Source organism: Myotis daubentonii, chromosome 1 (assembly GCF_963259705.1).
Source record: "Myotis daubentonii chromosome 1, mMyoDau2.1, whole genome shotgun sequence".
Taxonomy (NCBI): Eukaryota; Metazoa; Chordata; class Mammalia; order Chiroptera; family Vespertilionidae; genus Myotis; species Myotis daubentonii.
Window position 1 is genome coordinate 75,931,853 of NC_081840.1, and position 23,163 is coordinate 75,955,015.

General features: G+C 44.2%; 4 protein-coding genes across 5 annotated transcripts in view; 2 read left to right on the top strand and 2 right to left on the bottom strand.

Annotated features, from left to right (window-relative positions):
- The window catches only part of LOC132239603 (ribonuclease pancreatic-like), a 57,555-nt gene extending 46,227 nt beyond the window's left edge, over positions 1-11,328 (bottom strand). The window contains exon 1 of one of the 2 annotated variants that reach the window (XM_059706116.1): positions 10,217-10,324. In XM_059706116.1, the coding sequence (XP_059562099.1) occupies positions 10,217-10,305 (89 nt within the window). In that variant the 5' untranslated portion in view covers positions 10,306-10,324. Of the gene's footprint in view, positions 1-10,216; positions 10,325-11,214 lie in introns of those variants that run through there. The other variant, XM_059706122.1, reaches the window with a different exon arrangement.
- Positions 1-23,163, top strand: part of LOC132239686 (angiogenin-like) — a 59,884-nt gene that overhangs the window by 16,597 nt on the left and 20,124 nt on the right. The window lies entirely within an intron of this gene.
- Positions 1-23,163, top strand: part of LOC132239675 (ribonuclease 4-like) — a 71,430-nt gene that overhangs the window by 16,576 nt on the left and 31,691 nt on the right. The window lies entirely within an intron of this gene.
- LOC132239639 (ribonuclease pancreatic-like) lies at positions 8,701-11,280 on the bottom strand. The gene is made up of 2 exons (XM_059706236.1): positions 11,215-11,280; positions 8,701-9,415 (listed from the first exon to the last, which is right to left on the bottom strand). The coding sequence occupies exon 2, from the start codon at positions 9,388-9,390 to the stop codon at positions 8,923-8,925; it is 468 nt and encodes a 155-aa protein (XP_059562219.1). The 5' UTR covers positions 9,391-9,415; positions 11,215-11,280; the 3' UTR covers positions 8,701-8,922.

A 23,163-nucleotide genomic window follows, 5' to 3' on the forward strand; every position in this document is an offset into this window, starting at 1 on the left:
ATTGAGTATAATTGCATATTTTAAAACATACATATTTAAATTGAGCAATCTGATGAGTTTTGACGTACATATGTTAACACAAAAACATTCAAACCTGTAAAGAATTTTTGTGAGTTTATTTGAGCCAAACTCTTGACATATGCCAGGAAGCAGAACCTCAACAAATTGAGATAATGCTCCGGAGAATGGTGGGTTACATCTATATTTATACACTAGTGTCCCAGTGCATGGATTTGTGCACATTGAAAGGAAATTAATTAGAAGAAATATTTTAATATCACTATTCTCCTTTTCTCTATAATAGAAGTGCCAACCAAATTCACAATTAACAATGACAGATTGAAACACGTGTGCGATTGGCACCAGCAAGAGCTTTATATATATCGCGCATGCACAAGTCAACGTTTATTTTTAAATTTCCAGTGCATGTCATATGTGCTGGCTGGTTGGTTGGATGGTCGGACTGACATACAGTCAGTTGGTCACTTAGCCTTTTATATATAGAGAGGTCGGAGGATGAGTTATTTTTATTGGAATTATGTTTCTCAGGTTTCAAAGTCCCATGCCCCTTAACACAGACCTGAAAGAGGTGTAGCTGGGGGTCCAGCAGAGCCAAATGCAAGGCCAGTGTTCAGAGCCTCTGTTCTATGTTGCAGCCAGGCACAGTTCAGGATCAAGGAGAATCAGTCTATTAATCCATTGTGTAGAGACAACATGGCCATGGGCCACATGGAGGAATGCAGGAGAATGCACCCTGTGAAACAGGAGTCCCAACAAAGCTAGAGGGCCAAGGGCCAAGGGCCAAGAGAGAGGACTCCTTTGTCCAGGAGTTTAAATATTCAGGTTTCTCAAATTTGCAGTGGCCACGCCTACTCTGGCCACTAACTTGTTCCCTGGTGTGACTGACAGATAAACATCTTCTCACGTCAGTCAGACCTTACTGGGCATGTGTCCAAACTGCTTTTGTCCAGTCCCTTACCCATTGACCTGTGGGGAACAAATTTGGAGAATGTTAAATTACAACTATCTAGCAAGGCTGTATAAAGGGCATGCCTATATTATCTAGTCTTCCCTTTACTCCTTTTCTGTTACCTAATAACCATCCCCCCTCCATGCTTATCTTCTTTCTCATCCCCTTAAGGTCTTCTTAATTGACAATTAACAACAAATAAGGTATCATTCATCTGAATGGTCATAGTACCACTGTTACATACCTTAAACACCAGGTTCTTGAGTCTCCATGTCATAGAAATAAGCACTATACTTTGTACAAGAACAGGCATATTCATTTTTTGCAGGCAACTTGTACACAAGGGAGGGACCAGTAAAGAGAAGTTGAGCTATCTAAGGGGTTCTTGTGGATGGCTTGTACAGGGGCCTTGGTGTGGATGTAGGACTTGGGAATGAGGATGAGATCAGTTATCCATGATCGATAGTCACTTGGCAGTAGTTGATCCTGGGGAACCACAAGAAGTTTTCCATGGTCAGTGGGCCACTTGGAGGGCATGTGAAATAATGTTTGCACAAATATTCTAGTTACTGATGCAGGTTGTGGGTCCAAGGACCTGAGGGTCTGAGACCCACTGTGGGTTCTCAACCTCATACAGGAAAGAATTCAAACACAAGTCAGCACAGAGTTTAAAGTGAAAGTGAGTTTACTAGTGAAGCCATGAGACAGAATGAGTACTCCACAAATAGAACAGACTTCTTTACAAGAATTGCTTCCTGTATTAGGCTCATTTAATCAGGGGTTGGATATTCAATAAGAGAGGAAATATTCAGGATCTTCTGGGGAAAGAGGTGAAGCTCTGTCAGACATTTTGTGTTCTTTTATGGGCTTTCCATGACTGATCAGGGCAGCTCAGGGTATGTTGTTTAGCATGCTAATGTATTAAAATGATTGCATTTTGAGGGTAAGGATTACCTTTCTCAATCCTCGATGTTCCCTAAAATTAACAATAAAATTTACTTAAAGTTTTAAGTCTTAGTTAAACTTAGTTTTATGTTGAATAAAACTTGATATCATACTTAATAACAATATTATTTATTGATAAAATTGAATTCCTTACAATTTACCTTACAATATCCATAACATTAAATCATGACAATGACTGACAAACACTAATGTGTACAGTGGCCTTGCATCTCCTTGGAAAGTTTGGGTAAGTCAGGTTTGTATGTTGTTGTTTTTAATTTTAGGCACGATTCCAGGTTCTCATGAATAAGATGGCTTCTCAATTTACTCTTGATAAGGTTCATGCTTGAAAATGATTGTTCGAATAAATATGGAGACCTGTTTAAGGAAAGAACAGCAAACGCTAGTTTTTTTCAGTTGATTATATGAGTCAGGAGTACTATTCCAGGTGTTAAAAATCAACATATCTTCCTTCTCCAGGTCTTTCAAAGCAGACCACTTGTGCTGTGAACTAAGTTCACATTTGTGTTTCTCCAATATTTCTATATCAGCACAAAGACGTTCAAAGTTTGAGCTCCACAGTTCTTTGTTTTTAAAATCCAGCAATTGCATTTCAAAGTTGCCAACGTCAATATTAAAGGGAGAAAAATTTAATTCGGTTACAGTAGCATTAAGAGGTTTTTTAACAAAGCCTAATATCGCTTTGCTGCCTCTGAGTTCCTGAAACCTGTTGAGAAAAGCTTCCCTCATATTTAAAAGTGTTGTTTTGAAATAGCAAATGTCAATATCAGAATTATTTTCTTGGCGATGTTTCAACAGGCTTGGAAAGTCAATCAAAGTTTCTCTTTCAAAATCTTGAGTAAAAAGAGATAATTTGTTTTCAAATGAAATAGCTTCTTCTAACATCGAAAAAAATGTTTCATTTTATAATAATAAAGCCACCAACACAAAATAATTACAATTCTTAAATTGATGACAAAAATACCTGTAGGATTTGCAGCTGGTTGGAAAAAGACAGGTAACTTTATGCTTTGAGTAGGTACTTTGGTCACACGCGCGCGATTTGGGGATGCAACTAGCACTAATCACTGCACAATGAGACTGCTGACTGACTGGCTCACTCAACTCGTGCATGAGTCCCACACGCCTCCCCCACGCTGCGTATCCCACAGCACGCCTGCGCCGTGTCTCCTATCGCCTGACCAACCCACACCCCCCACTTCTTCTAACGCCACTTCTTCAAAATAGACTCGCCCCAGGCCGAAAACCGACTTCTGCGCATGGGCCACAAAGTTTCAATCGCACTGTACGTGCGTGCCGACACGTGGTATTTTGTGGAAGAGCCACACTCAAGGGGCCAAAGAGCCGAATGTGGCTCAGGAGCCATGGTTTGACAACCACTGGGATAGGGAAAGGTATGGGAGAAAGAGAGACAGAGAGAGAGAGAAGAGAGGGGGGAGGGGCTGGTCCTTCTTCATTTTGAGGGTTTCTATTTAATTTCCAAAAGTGTGGGTTTTAGAAGAGGTCTCAAGGGAGGATCTCAATACAATCTTCATCAGCTTTCCAAGTGTGTCCTTTCAAGGTAGTGATCTCTACTTACTGATTGACTGTGCTAGGGTAAAAGATCATTAGTCATTGCATCTGGTCCCAAAGTCAGGATGTCATTGCTACTTCTGGTATTGCTGCTTTTCTGGGCCTGGAGCTGAAACACAATTGAGGCCTAGATGTTTTCTCTAGTTTGATCAAAACTCTCTCCTTGGTCAACAGGTCCAAAGTTTTGTTCCTAAGATTTTTAGATGCAGGTCAGAACCTCATTGTTCTGGGGGCTTAATGCTTAAGGGAACGGTCATACAAGGGTCTTATGGGAGTTGTATGATGCTATTCTCTGGCCTCCTTGTTCTGTCTCCCTCATGACTAGCAACATTCCAAGGGATGAAAGTTCAGTGGAGAATCTGAACTGCATGACCAGTGATATGAAAGGTCAGCATGTGTAAACTGCATGACCAATGATATGCCAGGGGAGGAAAGGTCACCTTGGGGGTGAAGTCCCACCATAAAATACTTGTTTACGAAATTTTCCCCATTGCTAGACAACTGAGACTTTCTATCCTGGTAACTTTCTGTACCTGGCCTATAGTTTCTACTCTGGTCATATCTGTCTAACTGCCTACAATATCAGATACACTTAAAGTTCCAGGGGTAAGGAAGAGCTGGGACACTAATATGTGTCTATCTGTGTACTGAGAATGTAGAATTATTGAAGGTTGTTTGATTTAAAGAATATTATGAAAATTAACATTATTCTTCATTGGATATGATCATTTCAGCCTGTAAGCAGATTCCCATGTTAGTACCTCCATTTTAATGTTAATTTGCCTGGGTTAGTCTTCTGGTAACAGAGTAGGCATCTAGACAGGCATGAGCAGAGCAGGAACCAAAGGCCAGAGTGGAAATTCCTGGGTGCCTAACAAGGGACAAAGCTAGAGAAAACAAGTATTATAGGCTTGGACCATACCCCCAAAGTGACCTTTCTTCTTCTGGCATGTCACTAGTTATGCAGTTTAGATCCTTTTAACTTTTATATCATTAGTCATGCAATTTAGACCCCCTTGCAGGAGGAACAAGGGGGCCAGAGAAGAGCATCATACAACTCCCATACAAGCTCTTGCATGACCATTCCCTTAAGCATTAAGCCCCCAGAACAATGAGGTTCTGACCCGCATCTAATAATCTTAGGAACAAAGCCTTGGATCTGTTGACCAAGGAGAGAGTTTTCATCAAACTAGAGAAAACATCTAGGCCTCAATTGTGTTTCAGCTCCAGGCCCAAAAAAAGCAGCAAAATCAGATGAACCAACAACATGGCTGACACCAGGACCAGAGGTAATGACTAATGATCTCCTACCATAGCACCAGTCAATCAGTAGAGACCATGACCCTGAAAGTACACACTTGGAAAGCTGATGAATATGCTATTGAGTTCCTCCCATGAGACCTCCCCTAAAATCCCCAGCTTTAGAAAACAAATAAAAACCCTTAACATGAAGAACCCAGCAGGTGTTCTTCCTCTCTTGAGCACACTCACAACTCTCCACACCCACTTTTGTCCCCAGACACACTCTCTCTGGAGCATAATGGTGCCTTCCCCCATCTTCCCTCAGGTGCATTATCTTTACCTTTCTTTCTCCTAAGCTCCAAGGGCCCTTCTTTTGCCACTGCAATTTGTTTCTTAAGTCATGCAGCACATTTGACTCATTTCTTCTACCCCTGTGACTTTCTAAATAAACATTTGCTTGCATTTCAGTTCTTTGGCTCTGAATTCTTTTTCAGCTGAACTCAAGGACTGAGGTGTATTTCTGACATTAATATCAGGAGGAACGAGTACTCCTTTTTTTGTGGGGTAGCAATAGTCTCCCCATAAAACAGAGACCTCTGATTTGTCTCCTGATGGCTGTTTCTCTTCTTGACTGAACTGGACCCCTCCAGGACAGGACCCCATCTTTCTTCTCCAAGTCTTCACCTCTTCAGACCACGTTCCTTCCCTTTGGCTCCTGGCTGTGCAAGTCTGAACCTGGACCCTCTGTTGTCACTTATCACTTTTTTCCACAAATGGAGGTCAGAGCAATCTCATGGCCCAGGTAAAAGATAACATGAGTGGAGCCATATTAAAATAGAGTCTAAGTAGCCATTTCAGAGGAACTTCTCTGCATGTCTTATTTTTCTTTATCTTACAAGCTGGTCCAAATCACCATAATTCCAAGAAGGCCAAGACTATCCTATTTTTAAACACTGATGAAATTAGACTTTGAGAATGACCAAATTTCTAACCAACAAATTAAATACAATTTCAAGTGAATCTCAAGTCAACCCATGAAGTACAAATCTAACCCTACCTCATCTAGTACCAATAAATCTTCTTTAATACAACTTATGTCATCTTCCTCCCTTTCCCCATAAAACCCTGAGTCCCTATAAAGGGGGAACACTATTTGGGTTTCTGCCTGAATTTGTTCTCCCAAATTGCAATTCTTTTGGATCTTAAAGAAATGCTTATTGCTTCTCATTTTTTTTTTCAGTGAACACCCAGGAAGCACAAAGACCCAGAAACCAGAGATGGTGATATGCATTTGCAAATGTAGCAAAACACCAAGTTAGCATTCTTAGAAGTTCCACTAAGAAGGAGGAAAACTGAGGAGCTTCAGGCTTGGGAAGAAGGGTGAGATAAGAAAAATTCTGTCTCCAGAAAAAAAAACTAAAAACTTAAAGTTTCCTTTTTTATCCCCTCCTGCCGGAAGCCAGTCCATCCTTGCTGCTTGACACAGTCACTGCAGGGAAGAAACATCTGTTTCAAGGGACCTGGCGTATATGGCATACTGTTCTTAATATGTTTGCTCCCCTTCTTAGTGCTATGTGTTTTAACCAAGGTCACCTCTCCGAGAAAGGTTGTTTCCCCACGTGGGGATTTTTCCCTGGAGTTAGGGATTAACAGGACTAAGGAAGGGAATAAATCAGTAAAACCCCTTAACTAAGTGCCAGGCGGGTAGTTAATCACTTTAACTATAAACAATCATGCTTAAGCTACATAATCTTTACTTAGGATAATCTCCTTCAGTTACTTCCTTGTAGCTTAACAGAACAATAGAGTAGTGACCTTGGAATGGAGATAACAAACACCCTAAACTTTGGAGTAGAATGGATAGAATTAACATCAAACGGTATAAATACAGATGTAACAGGAGAATAAAGAGAGAACCTGGCTAGAATCTGTCTAGAGAACCTGGCTAGGCTGCTGATCAACTGAACCCTGTCTCCATGTCATTCCTTCTTCACCGACTCCATCCAAACCTTTGGGAACCCTAGACCTGCTGGGGTTGGACCCCAACACCCTCCTGCATCCTCACTGCTGATAAAGAGTGAGACTCCCATTACCTCAGAAATGCAGGTATATCTGACCACTCTCACCTGCAGGCTTCCTCCTTATATAGAAGCTCCCAGGGCTAAGAATTCAGTTTACAGGAGAAAATTAGCCATTTCCAACATTTATAAGTATAGTATATAAAGACAATGACAGAAGTGGTGAAACTGGTTGGAAGTAGGTCCTTTCTCTCCCTATGACCTTGTCTAGAGTCAGATACAGCTATAAACAAAGGGACAAATAAAATGACTAAGTGATGACAGAAGCTGAGTCTAGTCTGTTCAAAAAATGAAAGGCAACTTTGCCAAGAACTAAACAGACTCACAGGCCAAGTACCCTGAGAATCTGTGAGAGCCACCAGCTCAGGAAGAGCCACAAGTCCACAGCATGTAGTGAAGCAGGAAGACTCAGAATTTTTTTCTTGAGTTGACTCTGGTGGCAGAAAGGATGACTGGGAAGCAAGGAAACCTAGGCTCTACTCCCAGCTGTGCCACAAATTAGCGGAAGCCCTGAGCAAGCCACTTAACCTTTTTGAAACTCACCTTGCTCCTCTGTAGAAAGCAGGGGTTACAATAGAACAGGGGAGGCAAATGGGAGGCATGTATATCCTTACTTCTCTCCTGCCTTCCGCAGAGGCTACTGTTCAACTACATTATGGCTTAGAAGTTCTTCTACAGCAGTCCAAATAGGCACTTCCAATTAAAGTTTGCACCCAAGTTGAAATCTAGTTATTTTATCCTAAAATTCCTTCTAGCTCCAAAATGGAAGGTCCAATTTTCCAAGTCAGAGAGGACTATTTTTCTGATTTAGTGGTGAAAGAAAGAAAGAAAGAAAGAAAGAAAGAAAGAAAGAAAGAAAGAAAGAAAGAAAGAAAGAAAGAAAGAAAGAAAGAAGAAGAAGAGAAGAGAAGAGAAGAGAAGAGAAGAGAAGAGAAGAGAAGAGAAGAGAAGAGAAGAGAAGAGAAGAGAAGAGAAGAGAAGAGAAGAGAAAAGAGAAAAGGAAAGAAAAGAATGTTTAACACTCCTCCTCCCCACCTTGAGGCTGGGCAGGGTCTTCCAGATGTCACACTGTCCTTCCTTCTGGGTCAGAGATTTTAGTGTTTGGCCTTCCCCTTCTGTCAGTTCACCCATCAGGAGTGTCCTCTGCAGCACGCTTTTATCTAACCAGCACACACTTGTTAGTACATGCAGACCCAGGGAAAGGTCCCGGGACTGAAAACCTACTTCCTTAAGGGGAGGGCAAGGAAAGACCAATGAAAGAGGCTGGTCACTCCAGTCTGGTAATTAATAGAATTCACTAAGGGAAACTTACATACAAGGCCCATGTGGGTGGCTGTGAGACAGAGTGGATCTCCAGGACACCTGGCAGGTGCCAATGAATTTACTTAGGCTAAAACGGGTAGGGGGATAATCAGGGATAATAATACATGAATGCTACCAGGTACAGAAATTACTTTACATGCTTGACCAGATCAGGACAATGGCCTGTTCCAGGAAGGAGCAAGTCACTGGAGGCAAGGGAGGGGTCCTGATTTATCTCAGAAAGGACATCAATTATGATCTGACAGTCTCTAAGGGGGATTTCTGGGAAGCAATCTCTCTTCTGGCCCAGGTCCAGCTCACGGGACAGGAATCATATCATGGAATAGTCTTTCTTCCACACTTAAAATTTTATGTTTGGCATCAAGGAATCTACTTGAAAAGAGACTATCTCCAAAAAGAATTCTCTAAAAGCCAAGAGTCAGAAGAGGGGACATTTAATGATTCTACTTGCTGCTCACCAAAGTTAACCAAATTTAGAGTTCTCACTTTTTGGCAGGAAACCAATCACATTAACAGTAACCTGAATGGAGACAGCTTCAGGAAACCAGGTAGTTGCAACTGAGTTTTATTGAAAGAAGCAGTAAAGTGGTTCACATGGTTCCCACCTCACAACCCACCCCTCACCCTCAAACCACGCAGGACAAAGTCTCAGGCCAGGGAAACACTTTAGTGTTGGATAGGAGCCCTAACTTGAGTCATTTCCCTCAGTGGTAGCTAGGAGGAGGGAGAGACAGGTGACATGATGAGGTGGGGCATCTCACTGCTCTGGTCTCAGGTAGAGACCTCTACTGAAGCATCAAAGTGGACGGGCACGTACGGGTTTCCCTCACAGGCCACGATGATGTGCCTCTCTTTCTGGCTGGTTCGGTAGTCACAGTTGGGGTACTTGGAGCCGCTCGTCACACGACAGTCTGTGATCTTCATGCTGGAGCTGCTCTTGTGGCAGTTGGGCTGCCCATTCTTGCAAGTGATGTTTCCCTGGAAGCAAATGGCCTGGACATCTACCAGAGGCTCGTGCACGAAGGTATTCACTGGCTTGCACCGTCCTTCTGTCATATTCCGGCGCCTCATCATTTGATTGCAGTAGTTAGAGTTGTTGCTGGGGCCGTCTGGGTCCATGTGTTGCCGCTGGAACTTCTTGGCCCGTGATTCCTTGCCCAGGGAAGGCTGGACCCACCCCAGCACTAACAGCACCAGGATTAGCAGTGGGAACACGATGAGGGACTTCTCCTGAGCCATGGTAGCCTCAGTCCCCTGGAGGAACCTAGTCAGTGAAGGGAGAGAAGAGGAAAAGCATCACATTAGAAGAGAACCCCAGGTGCCGCCTGTGGTCTCCCTGGATTACAGTCTCCCTTCAGGTCAGCCAGAAAGACACTCTTCTTCCTGCAAGATTTTCCAAGTGGTGGGACACTCACATGTACTCACCTCCAAAAGCATTTGACCCCTACTAGTGACAGGGAGCTGGATCTTCCCTTCGGGGTGTGACCTCCAAAGTCACCTAAAATCCCAGGGGTCCTGCTTTTGAATACTGGAGGTTTTTTATCTAAAACTAGAGGCCTGGTGCATGAAATTCATGCATGGGCGGAGGGGAGAGGTCCCCTCAACCCAGCCTGCACCCTCTCCAATCCAGGACCCCTCAGGGGATGTCTGACTGCTGCTTTAGGCCCGATTCCGGGGATCAGGCCTAAAGCGGCAGTCAAACATCCCTCTCACAATCCTGGAGCACTGGCTCCTGATCACTCACCTGCCTGCCTGCCTGGTTGCATCTCACTGCCTCTATGTGCCGGCTTGATCGTCCTTAACTGCCCACCCACCAGCCTGATCACCCCTTACTGCCCTCCTTGCCTGCCTGGTCGCCCCCAACTACCCCCCTCTGCCAGCCTGGTCACCCCTAACCGCTCCATGCTGCTGACCAGGTCGCCCCCAACTGCTCCCTCCCTGCTGGCCTGGTTGCTCCTAAATGCCCCCCCACCAGCCTGGTCACCCCCAAGTGCCCTCCTTTGCCAGCTTGGCTGCCCACAACTACACCCCCCGCTGCTGGCCTGGTTGCCCCTAACTGCCCCACCTGCTGGCCTGGTCTCCCCATGCTGCCTGCTGTTCAGTCGTTTGGTTGTCCCTCACTAACCCCCTGCTGGCCTGGTTGCAGGCAGCCATCTTTGTGAGGGTGTGAGGGTTAATTGCATATTACCTCTTCATTATATAGGATACTTTTTAAAAAAATGTTTTTATTGATTTCAGGGAGAAGGGGATAGGGAGAGAGAAACATCAACGATGAGAGGGAGTCATTGACCAGCTGCCTCCTGCACACCCCCTACTGGGTATCAAGCCCATAACCTGAGCCCACAACCCCGGCATGTGCCTTTGACTGGAATTGAACCCAGAACCCTTCAGTCCGCAAGAGGATGCTCTATCCACTGAGCCAAACTAGCTAGGGCTAAAATACATTTATACTCAGTGTTCTAGTGGGTCAATAGAAGATCTTTTTAAAAAAATATATTTTATTGATTTTCTACAGGGAGGAAAAGAGAGGGATAGTTAGAAACATTGATGAGAGAAACATCGACAGGCTGTCTCCTGCACACTCCCCACTGGGGATGTGCCTGAAACCAAGGTACATGCCCTTGAATGGAATCGAACCTGGGACCCTTCAGTCCACAGACTGACGCTCTATCCACTGAGCCAAACCAGTTAGAGTAATAGGAGATCTTTTTGTATAAACCATGAGCCAAATTGTATTGCAGTTATTGTCATGACATACAGGGTCATGGTGGACAGAGCTCTGTTATCCTACAACACTAGGGAAACTCAACCCAGTGCCTGGCACTGGCATCATAAAGGGATACCATTGTATTCCAAAGAGAGATGTTTGCCTCCCGGACCTGGGACTGCTCCTTCTCCGGTCCCATGTGTTCTCTGCAGCCAGAATGCTCGCTCCCATCCCAGCTATGCCCCCAGCTACATTTGCCTAGCCCAAGCTTAGGTTTTAGCCTTGCCCACCCTGCCTCCCTCCTCTCCAGACCTCAAGCAGAATCTGTTCCCAAGACCACCTCTTGGGCCTCTTACCTGGGACTCTAGCTTGGATTCCAGGCAAGCGCAAGTGGAAGGCCAGTTTCTGCAGTCACTGGATCCCTGGGGAGTGGAGCTTATGTAGATTACAAAGGGGCTTGGCTTCCAAGGTGAAAAGGGTGGGAGGAGCATTTGGGTTTCAGTCCAGAGGAAAACAAAGGCACCCTGAGGAATGAGTCTGCCTGTAGGAGCCTTCCTTGCCATGGGAATCTCATCTCCCTGCTGGTTCACAGTGATAGCCGGGAAAGCCACTAAGGTCCTGATGCTCAAACCCCAACCAAGTCTTTGTTTCACCAAATTGGAAGTTAGCAAAGGGCACATAATATGTAATCAAGGGAGAGTGGGCAGAAGGGAGGTCCTCTCTCTCTCCAGGAGTCCTGGAGTGGCTTTGACCAGAATTACCAATCTCCTAACAGCAGCTCTCCTGAGGGAAGTAGGAGAGGTATCCAGCTGTCTCTAGCTGGCAGGCTTCCCAGATCTGGAGAAGGAGGGGAGAGAGCCTGAACAGTTTGGGCAAGAAGGAAACCTCTACATGGCCTCACCCAGTTCTGGTCACTTCAACATTCCTGAGGTGAGTGTGTGACAATTTTTATCTTCAGTGACCACTCATCCTGTAGGTCAGAGTTAAGTAGAGAAACTGAAGATAAATCAAAACCCAAATTCTCTTTCAGAGAAAAAATAGAGAGCATCAAGTTTCTTAGCAGCAGAATTCCCTCCTAGGTAGAGATCTCTTTTTGTTGTGACAATTTTGATACTGTTTGAGTGAGAAATAGCAAAATTCCCTCCATGCTCTAGATTTATTATTTTTTTCTAGGAAAATTATTTTATTTAGCTATAATAACAATCTTCAACAGCTTGAAATAAAAATTTCCATTCTTTTCCATGGAATGGTATGGTTTGTATGTCATTTTCTTTCAGAATGTCCTGTTTTTCATTAAAATAACTTATATACCATTCAATGTGTTTCACTTTCTATTTAACACTCAGATATGGGCTTTTGGAAAAGACATGTTAGTTCTGATTAAATAATTGAACCGATACTCTCTCCCCTGGAAAATGACCTTGAGGCAACTTCACAACCCATATTCCCTCTTGCTTAGACCACATTCCACTTGCTAAGAGCTAAGACCATATCTCTCCCCTCCAGACCTTCCTAGGATCTGGACCACCCAGAGAATTCTCTGCCCAAAAAAGTCCACCTAGAGTCCTTTAAAATCTCTGACTCCCTGTCCCTGTGTGCTGGCACCATTTGGGGGCTCAGCCCATCTGGTATCCAGATGACCTAATAATTTTAGAATCCCTTACCACTTTGGCTCCATGTGTTCCTCCTTTGGCGCCCTATCAGGCCACAGGTCACCAGCTCCATGAAGTAGTGAACTGGTCTTTGTTTTGGAAAGTACTGCAGGTATTTATCCAGAAATAATTTCATTAAATTCTGAACCATCATCAAAACCTGCTTCGTTGTTAATTGGCAACTCCCACAGTTTTCCCTCTTTTGTTTACTAGCTCATCTTTTCAAAACAATTCCGAAAGGGCTGTTCATTCACTGCAGCTAACTGCTTAGAAATTCTACATCCCAACACGAAGGTTCTGTTTCTGTTTCAGGTGCCTCCTCAGTAACTGCTTTAACATAAAAAACATTAAGTTTTTTATGAATATATTTTTCCTAAAACAGCTGACAGACTCACTGGCTCTGAACTGCAGGGGCATTCGGGGAGGAACTGGCCTCAGGGTGAAGGCTGTCCATGCTCTGGAATGAGACTGTCTCCATCCAAATTGTAGTTTAGTGCCTTAAGAGCTGGGCAAATTACACAACTTGACTTATTTCCCTGCTCCTCAGTTTCCCAGTCTCTAAAATGGGGATAATGATATGTACCTTTTAGATTTGTTATTACACTGAAATAAGGTCAGATGTGCAAAGCCCTTCAAGTAGTGCTTAGAAAGCATTTATCAATGGTAGGTCAGTGATTGTTCATAGGGAGTGGTGTTGAGATTCTGTGCAAAGGAAACTGTTTAAATAACATTGGGTGATCTCTGAATTGCTTTTTACAGGCAGACCTTGGTTTTGCTAAAAACTTGAGCTTAAAATAGCAGGCAGTTTTGAAATCCTGTAGAGAGGAGGAAAGAGGTAGAGGAGAGAAGAAAGGGACCTTGTTAGAAAGAACAGAATTCTTATAAATCAAATTTCAAAATTGTCTTGCCCCATGATAGCCAAGACATCTTTAGTCAAGTCAACATTATTTGCTAAAGTGCAGGAGTTTGAAAGTAGCAGTGGGGCTAAGGAAGCCATGGCATAGCATGAGCTTTTAGTTTCATGTTTCTGTAGTTCACCCACCACCTCACCCTCCACCCATGTTTTGTTTGTCTTAGTCCTTAGATCAGTGGTTCTCACCTTCCTAATGCCACCAACCTTTAATACAGTTCCTCATGTTGTGGTGATCCCCAATTTCATTGTTACAAACTGAACATAATTAAAGTATAGTGATTAATCACAAAAAACAATATGTAATTATATTTTTTTTTTCCGATGGTCTTAGGCGACCCCTGTGAAAGGGTCGTTCCACCCCCCAAAGGGGTCGCGACCCACAGTTTGAGAACCGCTGCCTTAGATAGTACTCTTGTAATCTTGAGTGGTGTTGGGAGGAAAAATTTTCATACCCATTTAGGTTTCTGTTTGGAGGCCTGTGAATTAGCTGATGAAAGCCAGATTAACAGGAGAGACCAGACAAAGTTTATTCACATGCAGATGAAGAAGCACAAAAGGGAGGAGAAAGGATAAACTGGAGTGTTCAAGGCAGGCTCCCAAGACCACAGGACATTATGAAGTCACATCAGTGACTGGCCTGATCCCAGGTGCAGGTGGGAAAGTGAAGGGAAGTACGTTTTTGCCCCTTCCATCGATGCCTGGAAATTAATCTCTGAAATCCTCCTAGAGCAGTTGTTCTCAACCTTCTGGCCCTTTAAATACAGCTCCTCATGCTGTGACCCAACCATAAAATTATTTTTGTTGCTACTTCATAACTGTAATGTTGCTACTGTTATGAATCATAATGTAAATATCTGATATGCAGGATGGTCTTCGGCGACCCTTGTGAAAGGGGTCGCGACCCACAGGTTGAGAACCGCTGTCCTAGAGCCAAGGACAAAGGGTAAAATGCTTTGAAGGCTGTGCAGGTTACCATTCCTGTTGATGATTCCCATTATATTAGACTTCTCATTTCTCTTTCCAAGTCCATTTCACTTCCATCCATCCAACAGTGTGAACTGGGAAAAAAAGGGGTTCCAACATCTGAGCCCTTGTTTGAGGCCAACCAGGTACAGGTTGCACTTTCCCAGAGGGTGGCTCTGACCTGTGTGTGAGCCCACCAGGTGCAGTCAATAGTCTGATCTCTAGAACACACAGAGAAGGGCCCAGTCTCCTCCCTCTCACTCTAAGCCTCCCAACACTATCAGTTTTCCTCAGCCCCAAGGACTGAGTGCATCTTCCCTATGTCGTTTCCTACCCGAGTGCCACCCTGGGTCTTCTTCAGATATTGCTCAAGGAGTCTGAGGGAAGACAGAGACTTGGGAGAAGACCTAATTACCTTTCAGCCTAGGTAGTACAGTGGTTTCCTTGGTTCCACCCATTTTAGGAGAGTCTCCCTGCCCTTCCCTTGTAGGGCTAGCACCAGTGCCTCCATCCCTTATTTAAGGGTAACCCACTTGTGCCAGCTCTTGTGATAGCTTATCACAGTGCCATTAATTATTGACCTGGATTTTTGAGTGAAAGAAAACATCTGATAGCCCTGGCCTGGTGGTTCGGTTGGTTAGAGCATCATCCTGTGCACCAAAAGTTACGGGTTCAATCCCTGGTTGGGTTGCGTGTTGGGAGGGGAAGATGGGGGAATGACCAATGGATGTTTCTCTCTCACATCAATGTTTCTCTCTTTCCCTCTCTTCATCTCCCTTCCTCTCTCTCTAAAATAAAATAATCAATAAACACATACTTTCAGTTGAGGAAAGAAAGAAAGAAAACAACTGATAAGAGAGGAAAGCAGGACACCTGAGGGAGCTGGGAGCCTGGACTCTGCAGTCTCCACCAGAGCCACAGACCTTGTCTTCTCCTGAGAAGAGCTAAGCAGTTAATTCAAGGAATTTGTTTTAGATCCAAGTGCTGAAAATTCTCTCCCCAGAAGCAGCCCCTACAGTTGTAATGCAAATTAGCCATTAGCTCAGTACAGGTGAAGATGGGGTTATCAGAAAGCAATGGGAGAAAAGGGGTTGAGTGGGGGAAATCGGGGAAGATTTCAGAGCAAAGATTACCTTTGGAAGACTTTTAAAGATAAATAGGTGATTTTTTCTAGGCATACAAGAAGGGCAATTCAGATTTTTTTTTAAATATATTTTATTGATTTTTTACAGAGAGGAAGGGAGAGAGATAAAGAGTTAGAAACATCGATGAGAGAGAAACATCGATCAGCTGCCTCCTGCACACCTCCCACTGGGGATGTGCCCGCAACCCAGGTACATGCCCTTGACCGGAATCGAACCCGGGACCCCTCAGTCCGCAGGCCGACGCTCTATCCACTGAGCCAAACCGGTTTCGGCCAGATTTTTTTTTTTTAAAGGCCAGAAAGAGAAGTAGACGCTCATGGTAGAGCACTGTGTATTTCCATGCGACTGGGAGGAGGTGAGGGATGGCACAGAAAAGAAAACTCTGGGCCCAAATAGAAGTAGCTTCAATACCAAGCAAAAGATTACAATATGTAAAACATAAAGACAGTTACTTTGAACTCAAGGAATGGAAGGACATAAACAATGGAAGGGAACTTCCATCATTTTCCCATTATACACACAAGGAGACTGAAGGTCACAGCAGTCCCAAGGTCAGACAGCACCTTAGCAGCAGAAACAGAAACCAGCCTCGGGTCCCCAACTTCCAGGGCAGTGACCTCACTACACTGTGCTGCCTGATGTGCCCTGGGTGGGGAACATGTCCCCAGGATGTGCACCCAAAGGACTGCAATATCTCGTGAAGTTGATCTCTTCTTCTAGTTCTGATTTCCTTGAGAGTTTTCCCACTGCCCTTCCTGCTATGAAGTGTGGTGGGAGAAGGCAGGATAGCTTTGCTGCTGCCCCCATCTGTGGAGTTCCGGGGGCTGGGGACTCATACTGAGGTACCATCAGGGGTAGTTCAATTGCAGAAGCTGGGGTGAGGGAAGTGGAGGCAGGGAGGGAATGAGTGGCTCAGGGCTCCCACCTCCAGGCTCTGGGGGCATTGGTTGATTCTACTAGAGACACTGGAGGAAGGGGAGCAGCTTAGGAGGAAGAGGTCCCCAGGAGAATATCTACCCCAAGCAGCATCTCTCCATATTTAAGAAGCCTCACATGCTGGCTCCATCAAGGAAGCAAAGTCTTGAGAACACACATTTGCTTAGAAATTTTGGGGTCTCACATCTTCCATCTCCTGCTTTCTTCCTTGTGTTAATCATCGGGACTGGTGCAATGAGCACAATAGTGCTTCTTTTCCCAAAGCTGGGAGATATTATCAAGAACAAACCACGTGGATGAGTTTGTTCATGCAGGCATATTAAGTGAAGAGAGTTCAGCTTTAACCTGTTAAGGGGACAACTCTTACATCTGTTAACATAAAAACCATTTAAACCTGTAAAGAATTTTTGTGAGTTTATTTGTGCCAAACTGTATACATATGCCAAGAAGCAGAACCTCAACAAATTGAGATAATGCTCTGGAGAATGGTGGTTTACATCTGTACTTATATATTGCAATCTAAGGAAGGGACATAGGTGAGTTACATGAAATCCATTGGTGATAGATTAGAGAGGTTGGAGAAAGCAAAGCAAGGGTGGGGGAAATCCCTGTGATGGATAAAAAGTAAAATGATGCACACATACTTAGGTGGGTGCAGGAACAATACTATCTAATAAAGAGGTAATATTCAAATTGACCATCACTCCAACACACAAGATGGCCTCCCCCATGTGGACACAAGATAGCTTCCAGAAGATGGCCAGCAAGGGAGGGCAGTTATGGGCAATCAGGCCTGCAGGGGAAGTGAGTTGGGGGCAACAAGGCCTGGAAGGGAGGGCAGTTGGGGGCAATCAGGCCTGCAGGGGAGGGCAGTTGGGGGGACCAGTCCTGCAGGGGAGGGCAGTTAGGGGTGACCAGGCCATCAGGGGAGGGCAGTTAAGGGCAATTGGGCCAGCAGGGGAGTGATTAAGGGGTGATCAGGCTGGTGGGCAGAAGTGGTTAGGGGCAATCAGGCAGGCAGGCAAGCTGTTAAGAGCCAGCAGTCCTGGATTGTGAGAAGGATATTCAAATGCCCATTTTGGATATCCCTTGAGGGATTCCAGATGGGAGAGGGTGCAGGCTGGGCTGAGGGACACTCCCTCCCACCCCACATGAATTTTGTGCGCCAGGCCTCTAGTTAACATGATAATAAAGGAATTTGTGGTATCTGTCCTGGCGCCCAGCACATTTGGTTGTGCCTCAGGGGGTCCAGAAAAAGGGAAGTTACAAGTTACTCAGACACTTCAAGGGTATGTTATCATAGATGCAAAAAGACACATAGGCTCAGTTAAGGTAAAGGTTGACCTTGTCAGTGAAGATACCGGCCTAGTACATAACTGCCCACCATAACTGCTTTTAGTTAAACTTCAATTTTAGACCATCCTTTGTGGTTACTTTACGTCTCTGCCCTGCAGGCCTTCCCTGAGCTTGTCAGGTTAGCATGTGGCCCCTTTCATCCACACATCTAATTAAGTAGAGCCTTTTATTGTCTCACTAAGTCCAATCTTCTGACCTACTGGCTGACCTGCTTTGACTTCTGTATTAACATAACTTCTTTCATTGGAATCTGATCTGGCAGGAGTTCCCTCTCTCTGAATATGGGCCTCACTTCTCCAGAAAGGCTAACACTAAATCCCTCTCTGCTATTTATGGTACTGTCCTAAACTCAACTCTACTTTTTCCCCCCCTTTTTGCCAGTTTATCTTTTACAGACAGTCTAGAAAGGCAGATCTCAGCAGTGCTATGGTTGTTTTATATGAACAGGAGAGTATCCCACTGTCAGCAAGAACATGTGTGAGCAAAGTGTTGGTGCAGGACACCCAGCCCCCTCCACCAGCTGGGACACAAGGCCTCTGTCAGCAGGTCATGCAGTGACTGTGGCCCAACCATGTGATTTCTCTAAGCCTTAGAATTGTTTTCTGAGAAATGAAAGCGTGAAGAAAGATGATTCCTAAGATTGCACTCAGTTAAAACAATTTTTCAGTATTTTCTGTTTCTAAAGATCTTCCTATCAATACTACCCAGAAAGAAAGATTGGATCTCAATATAACATCTACAGTATTTCCATAAGATTTTTATGTGCTTTTGTGGCAGTACTCACCAATTATTTGCCTTCAGTTTAATCAAAAAAGAAATTCATTCACACAGAAATGCAGAAAGGGAGAGAAAAATTCTTATTTACCCCCACTCCCACCCTCCTGAATTCCTGTCAAAATACCAGCAAAAAAATGAATTTTTACCCCAATATGGATATTAGTATTTTTTTCTTTAAAAATATGTTTTTTCATTGATTTCAGCGAGGAAGGGAGAGGGGGAGGAAGAGAAGCATCCATGATAAGAGAGAATCATGGATTGGCTGCCTCCTGCATGCCCCCTACTGGAGATCAAGCCCACAACCCTGGCATGTGCCCTGACTGGGCATGGAACCTTGACCTTCTAGTTCATAGGTCGATGCTCAACCATTGAGCCACACCAGCCGTGCTTAATATTTTTAAAAAGGCACAAACTCTGACCTTTTATTTAAAAAAACAATGTGTTCAGAATAGAAGTTTAAAGCTTTAATTGTATAGCTGAGTTGCACAAAAAATAAGTATTGCAATTTAATACACTAATTTATTATATGTTGATTATTATAGTAGGGAAAACAATGTCAGCCTGTATGTGGTTCCATCATCAATTCATTGGGTAAATGAAAATTTTAAGAATACAGTCTTATCAGAGACCCAGAAATTAGAGATAAATCTAGGAATAGAGTTTATAGAACTGGAGGCTCTCATTAATTAATTTTGGGAGCAAGTCAATAGTAAGTAATTATTCATAAGAAAGCTCTAGTATATATTTCTGTATGTTACCAAGTGGGTGGTAAATATTGCCAAGGCGCAAAATAATAAAATACTAATAAACAAATAGAAATGTGTTATTTGGATTTTCATCACCTATAAAAACATTGATGTTTTAGTGCATAATTCTCCATACTTTTGTCTATGCTATGTATATGTTTTTATAACATACGGGATATTGTATACTATGTATATATTGCTTTAGATTCTGCTTTTTTTTAAAATGCATCTGGGCTTTTGTTAAAATTCAGTTTCTTAACTTAGTAGTGAACAAATATATGTTCACTTTGGATTAATTTATTGACATTTACACTTAAAATTTGTTCGTTTTTCTGCAAATATGTTATATTACACATAACAACAAAAAAGCTTATTCAAAAATATGCATCATAAACATTTATTCCAAGTCAACAAATATCTATATTATTCTGAAGGCTTTGTAGTATTTCATGTTAAGGATGTAGCAAGATCCATCAAACAAATTCTCTATTGTTGGACATTCATAGCATGTATAACTTTTTACATGTATGCATTCTAAAAATAAAAACCCATTTAGTCCAGCCAGTGTGGCACAGAGATTGAACATGGAACCATGAACCAAGAGGTCGTGGTTTGATTCCATTCAGGGCACATGCCTGAGTTGAAGTCTGGATCCCCAGTTGGGAGCATAGAGGAAGCAGTCAATCGATGTTTCTATCTCTCTGTCCCTCTCCCTTTTACTAATACTCTCTCTGAAATCAATAAAAAGATATTGAAAACAAACAAATAAAAAAAAACATCTAGCCCTCCCAGGATAGCTGTTGGTTGAAGTGCCATCCCACACACATGACATCTTTGTTTCTAAAGGACAGTAAAAACAGTATCAGCACCATTGTGGGGACTAGGGAAATCTTCAATTAGCCAAGACCCTCCCTCTGTGTCATTAAGAACCTAATAATCAAGCCATAAATATAATCGCTAGAAACACAAATGACATAATTATCTGAACAGCTGGTTGCCAACTTCCCAAAAGCAGCCTCAGTATTCAAAGAGCTGCTTAAACTACACAGCTACTAACTAGTTAGTTAGTGCAGAATGATAGTTGTGTTACATTTCTTTTCAAGCAACTTTTTTTTTTTTTACAGATAAAGTAAAATATTTTTTGAATTTAGGGAACTACTCAAAGTAGGTTTCCCTTAAACAGCAACTTTCACAGGCACCTTTACAATTGGCTTTGATTTTCTAGAAATTACTAGTTGGAACCTGATAGCTGTGTAGTGCATTGGGAAGCTTCTACTCTAGGAACCCTAGATGTTCCTTGGGCCACACATGTTCTCTTTCTCTGTCCCTCAGTTTCCTCATCTGTAAAATGAGGATTTAACACAATGGTCTCCGAGGTCCCTCTCTCTCTTATTCTATGACTGCATGGAGTGGCCAGGTATTGCAACAGGACTCATAGAAAAAGAAGGTATTCCAATAATTAAGGAGAAACTATCATTTGGCAAAGAGGATAGGAAAAGCCATTCCAGGAAAAGTGGAATGGCTCTGGCTTTTGTCAAAAGTGCAGATGTCAGGTTATAAGCAGGCAGAGGTAAGAGGCTGGTCAACTTATTGTTGGAAGCATTTACCAGTGTGATCCACAAATTAAAGTAGATGGCTAAGAAAGTGGACCAAAGCAGGCTGGAAAAACCCCTCTTTAGGAGTTTCCATTATTCTGTATTTGAGCAAAAAGCAAACTCTGTAAATAGTTATTCTCAGAAGAACACATTGAAACATTTGGTTAAAAGAGAATGGGCATAAAGCCCAGAGTTTGTGAAAAAGTGAATGATTAATTATTTTCTGTTTGGAAATAGAGCCATGTCAGCAGGCCTGTGTCCCATTCTCCCTCTATCAGAACTGTCTCCCCTTCCTGGAAGTGGAGGCATGATCCTTCTTTTCACATGAGCATCATCCTCTTTAACCATTACTTCTCTTCTTAAGTAAGTTTCATGCCTATAGACCAAAACTATGTAAGAGTTATAAAGAAATGTGGAGATTAAACTCTTCCCTCCATCACACAATTTTACTATTAGTCTTAAGGACAGAATTAAACATGTGTACTCTGCATAAAGGGGGAAAGTGCACCAGCACTAGAGTCCTTAGAAGGAGAACCCACCCTGTCTGTGCAGGGAAACTATTGGCTTGAAGAAGGGACATAGAAAAACATTTCAGAAAAAGGAGAATAACTTACAAGTTCAAGCTATCAGAACATGTTTAAATATATGAATATATTTTTCAATTGGTGATTGTTTCACATTTATTACAATCACTGGCAAAGATACAGTGTTTATTAATCATCCTATCTAATAAAAGAGAATCATGGTAATTAACCATGGCTCTGACACGCTTCCCATTGGCTAATCAGGGCAATATGCAAATTAACTGCCAACCAAGATGGTGGCCGGCAGCCAGGCAACTGACGTGAACAGGAGGCTTGCTTGCTCCAGTGACGGAGGAAGCCAGGTTCCCGGCCTGCTGCTGCTGGGCTCTGAGCTCCTCTCTAAGAAACATTGTTGCAAATATAGAAGCTAAACAAAACCCAGAAACCTGCTTTCAGCCGGCCAGGATCTCAGAGCTGGAGTCACAACAAAGTTTCAAATACAGAAGGTAAACAAAGCCCAGAAACCTGCTTTTAGCAGCCGAGGTCTCACAGCTAAAGCCAGCTCTCAGCTCCAGTGACAGCCATAGAAGGTAAATAAATCCCAGAATTTAAAAAAAAGGAAAAAAGGAGAGGTTGGAAGCTTCAGTCACCTGCCAGCCTGAAAATGGCCCTCAGCCCCTCACCCAGACTGGCCAGGCACCTCAGTGGGTACCCCCACCCTGAAGGGGGTGTGACTAGCTGCAAAAGCCATCATCCCCTCACCCAGGCTGGCAAGGCACCTCAGTGGGGACCCCCACCCTGAAGGGGGTTTGACCAGATGCAAACAGCCATCATCCCCTCACCCAGGCTGGCCAGGCACCCAAGCGGGACCCCCACCCTGATCCAGGACACCCTTCAGGGCAAACCAGCCTTCCCTGACCCGTGCACCAGGCCTCTATCCTATATAGTAAAAGGGTAATATGCCTCCCAGCACCAGGATCAGCAGAGCAGCAAGGCCTCCCAGCACTGGGATCAACAGAGCCGCAAGGCCTCCTGGCCTGGGATCAGTGGAGCCACAAGGCCTCCCAGCACCAGGATCAGCGGAGCAGCGAGGCCTCACTGCCCCTGTGTCAAGCGGAGCCACAAGGCCTCCCAGCACCAGGATCAGCAGGCAGGGAGGCCTCCTAGCCCTGGGATCAGCGGAGCCACGAGGTCTCCTGGCCCCTGGAGCAGCGTGACAGGGGGCAGCGCCCAAACCCCCTGATCTCCCTGCAGCTCTGTGTGTGACAGGGGGTGGGGCCACAACCTCCCTATCCGCCCTGCTCTGACAGGGGGCAGCGCCCCAACCTCCCCATAGACCCTGCCTTGAGTGTGACAGGGTGCGGTGCCCCAATTCCCCCCATGGGCCCTGCTCTGTGTGTGACAGGATGGAGCCGCAACCTCCCCATAGGCCCTGCCCTGAGTGTGACAGGGTGGAGCTCCCCAACCCCCCAATCGGCCCTACCCTGAGCGTGACTGAGGGTGGCATCGCAAACTCCTGATGTACCCTGCTCTGTGCATGACAGGGGGCGGTGCCCCAACTCCCCAATCGGCCCTGCTCTGAGCCCGACCAGGAGCTTCGGGGCAGGCGCCTAGGGATTGGGCCTGCCCTCTGCCACCTGGGAGTGGGCCTAAGCCAGCAGGTCCTTATCTCCCAAGGGGTCCCAGACTGTGTGAGAG

What these genes read in the sequence shown, in the direction of transcription:
- LOC132239639 (XM_059706236.1), bottom strand. Translation starts at nt 9,390, where the DNA reads ATGGCTCAGGAGAAGTCCCTCATCGTGTTCCCACTGCTAATCCTGGTG.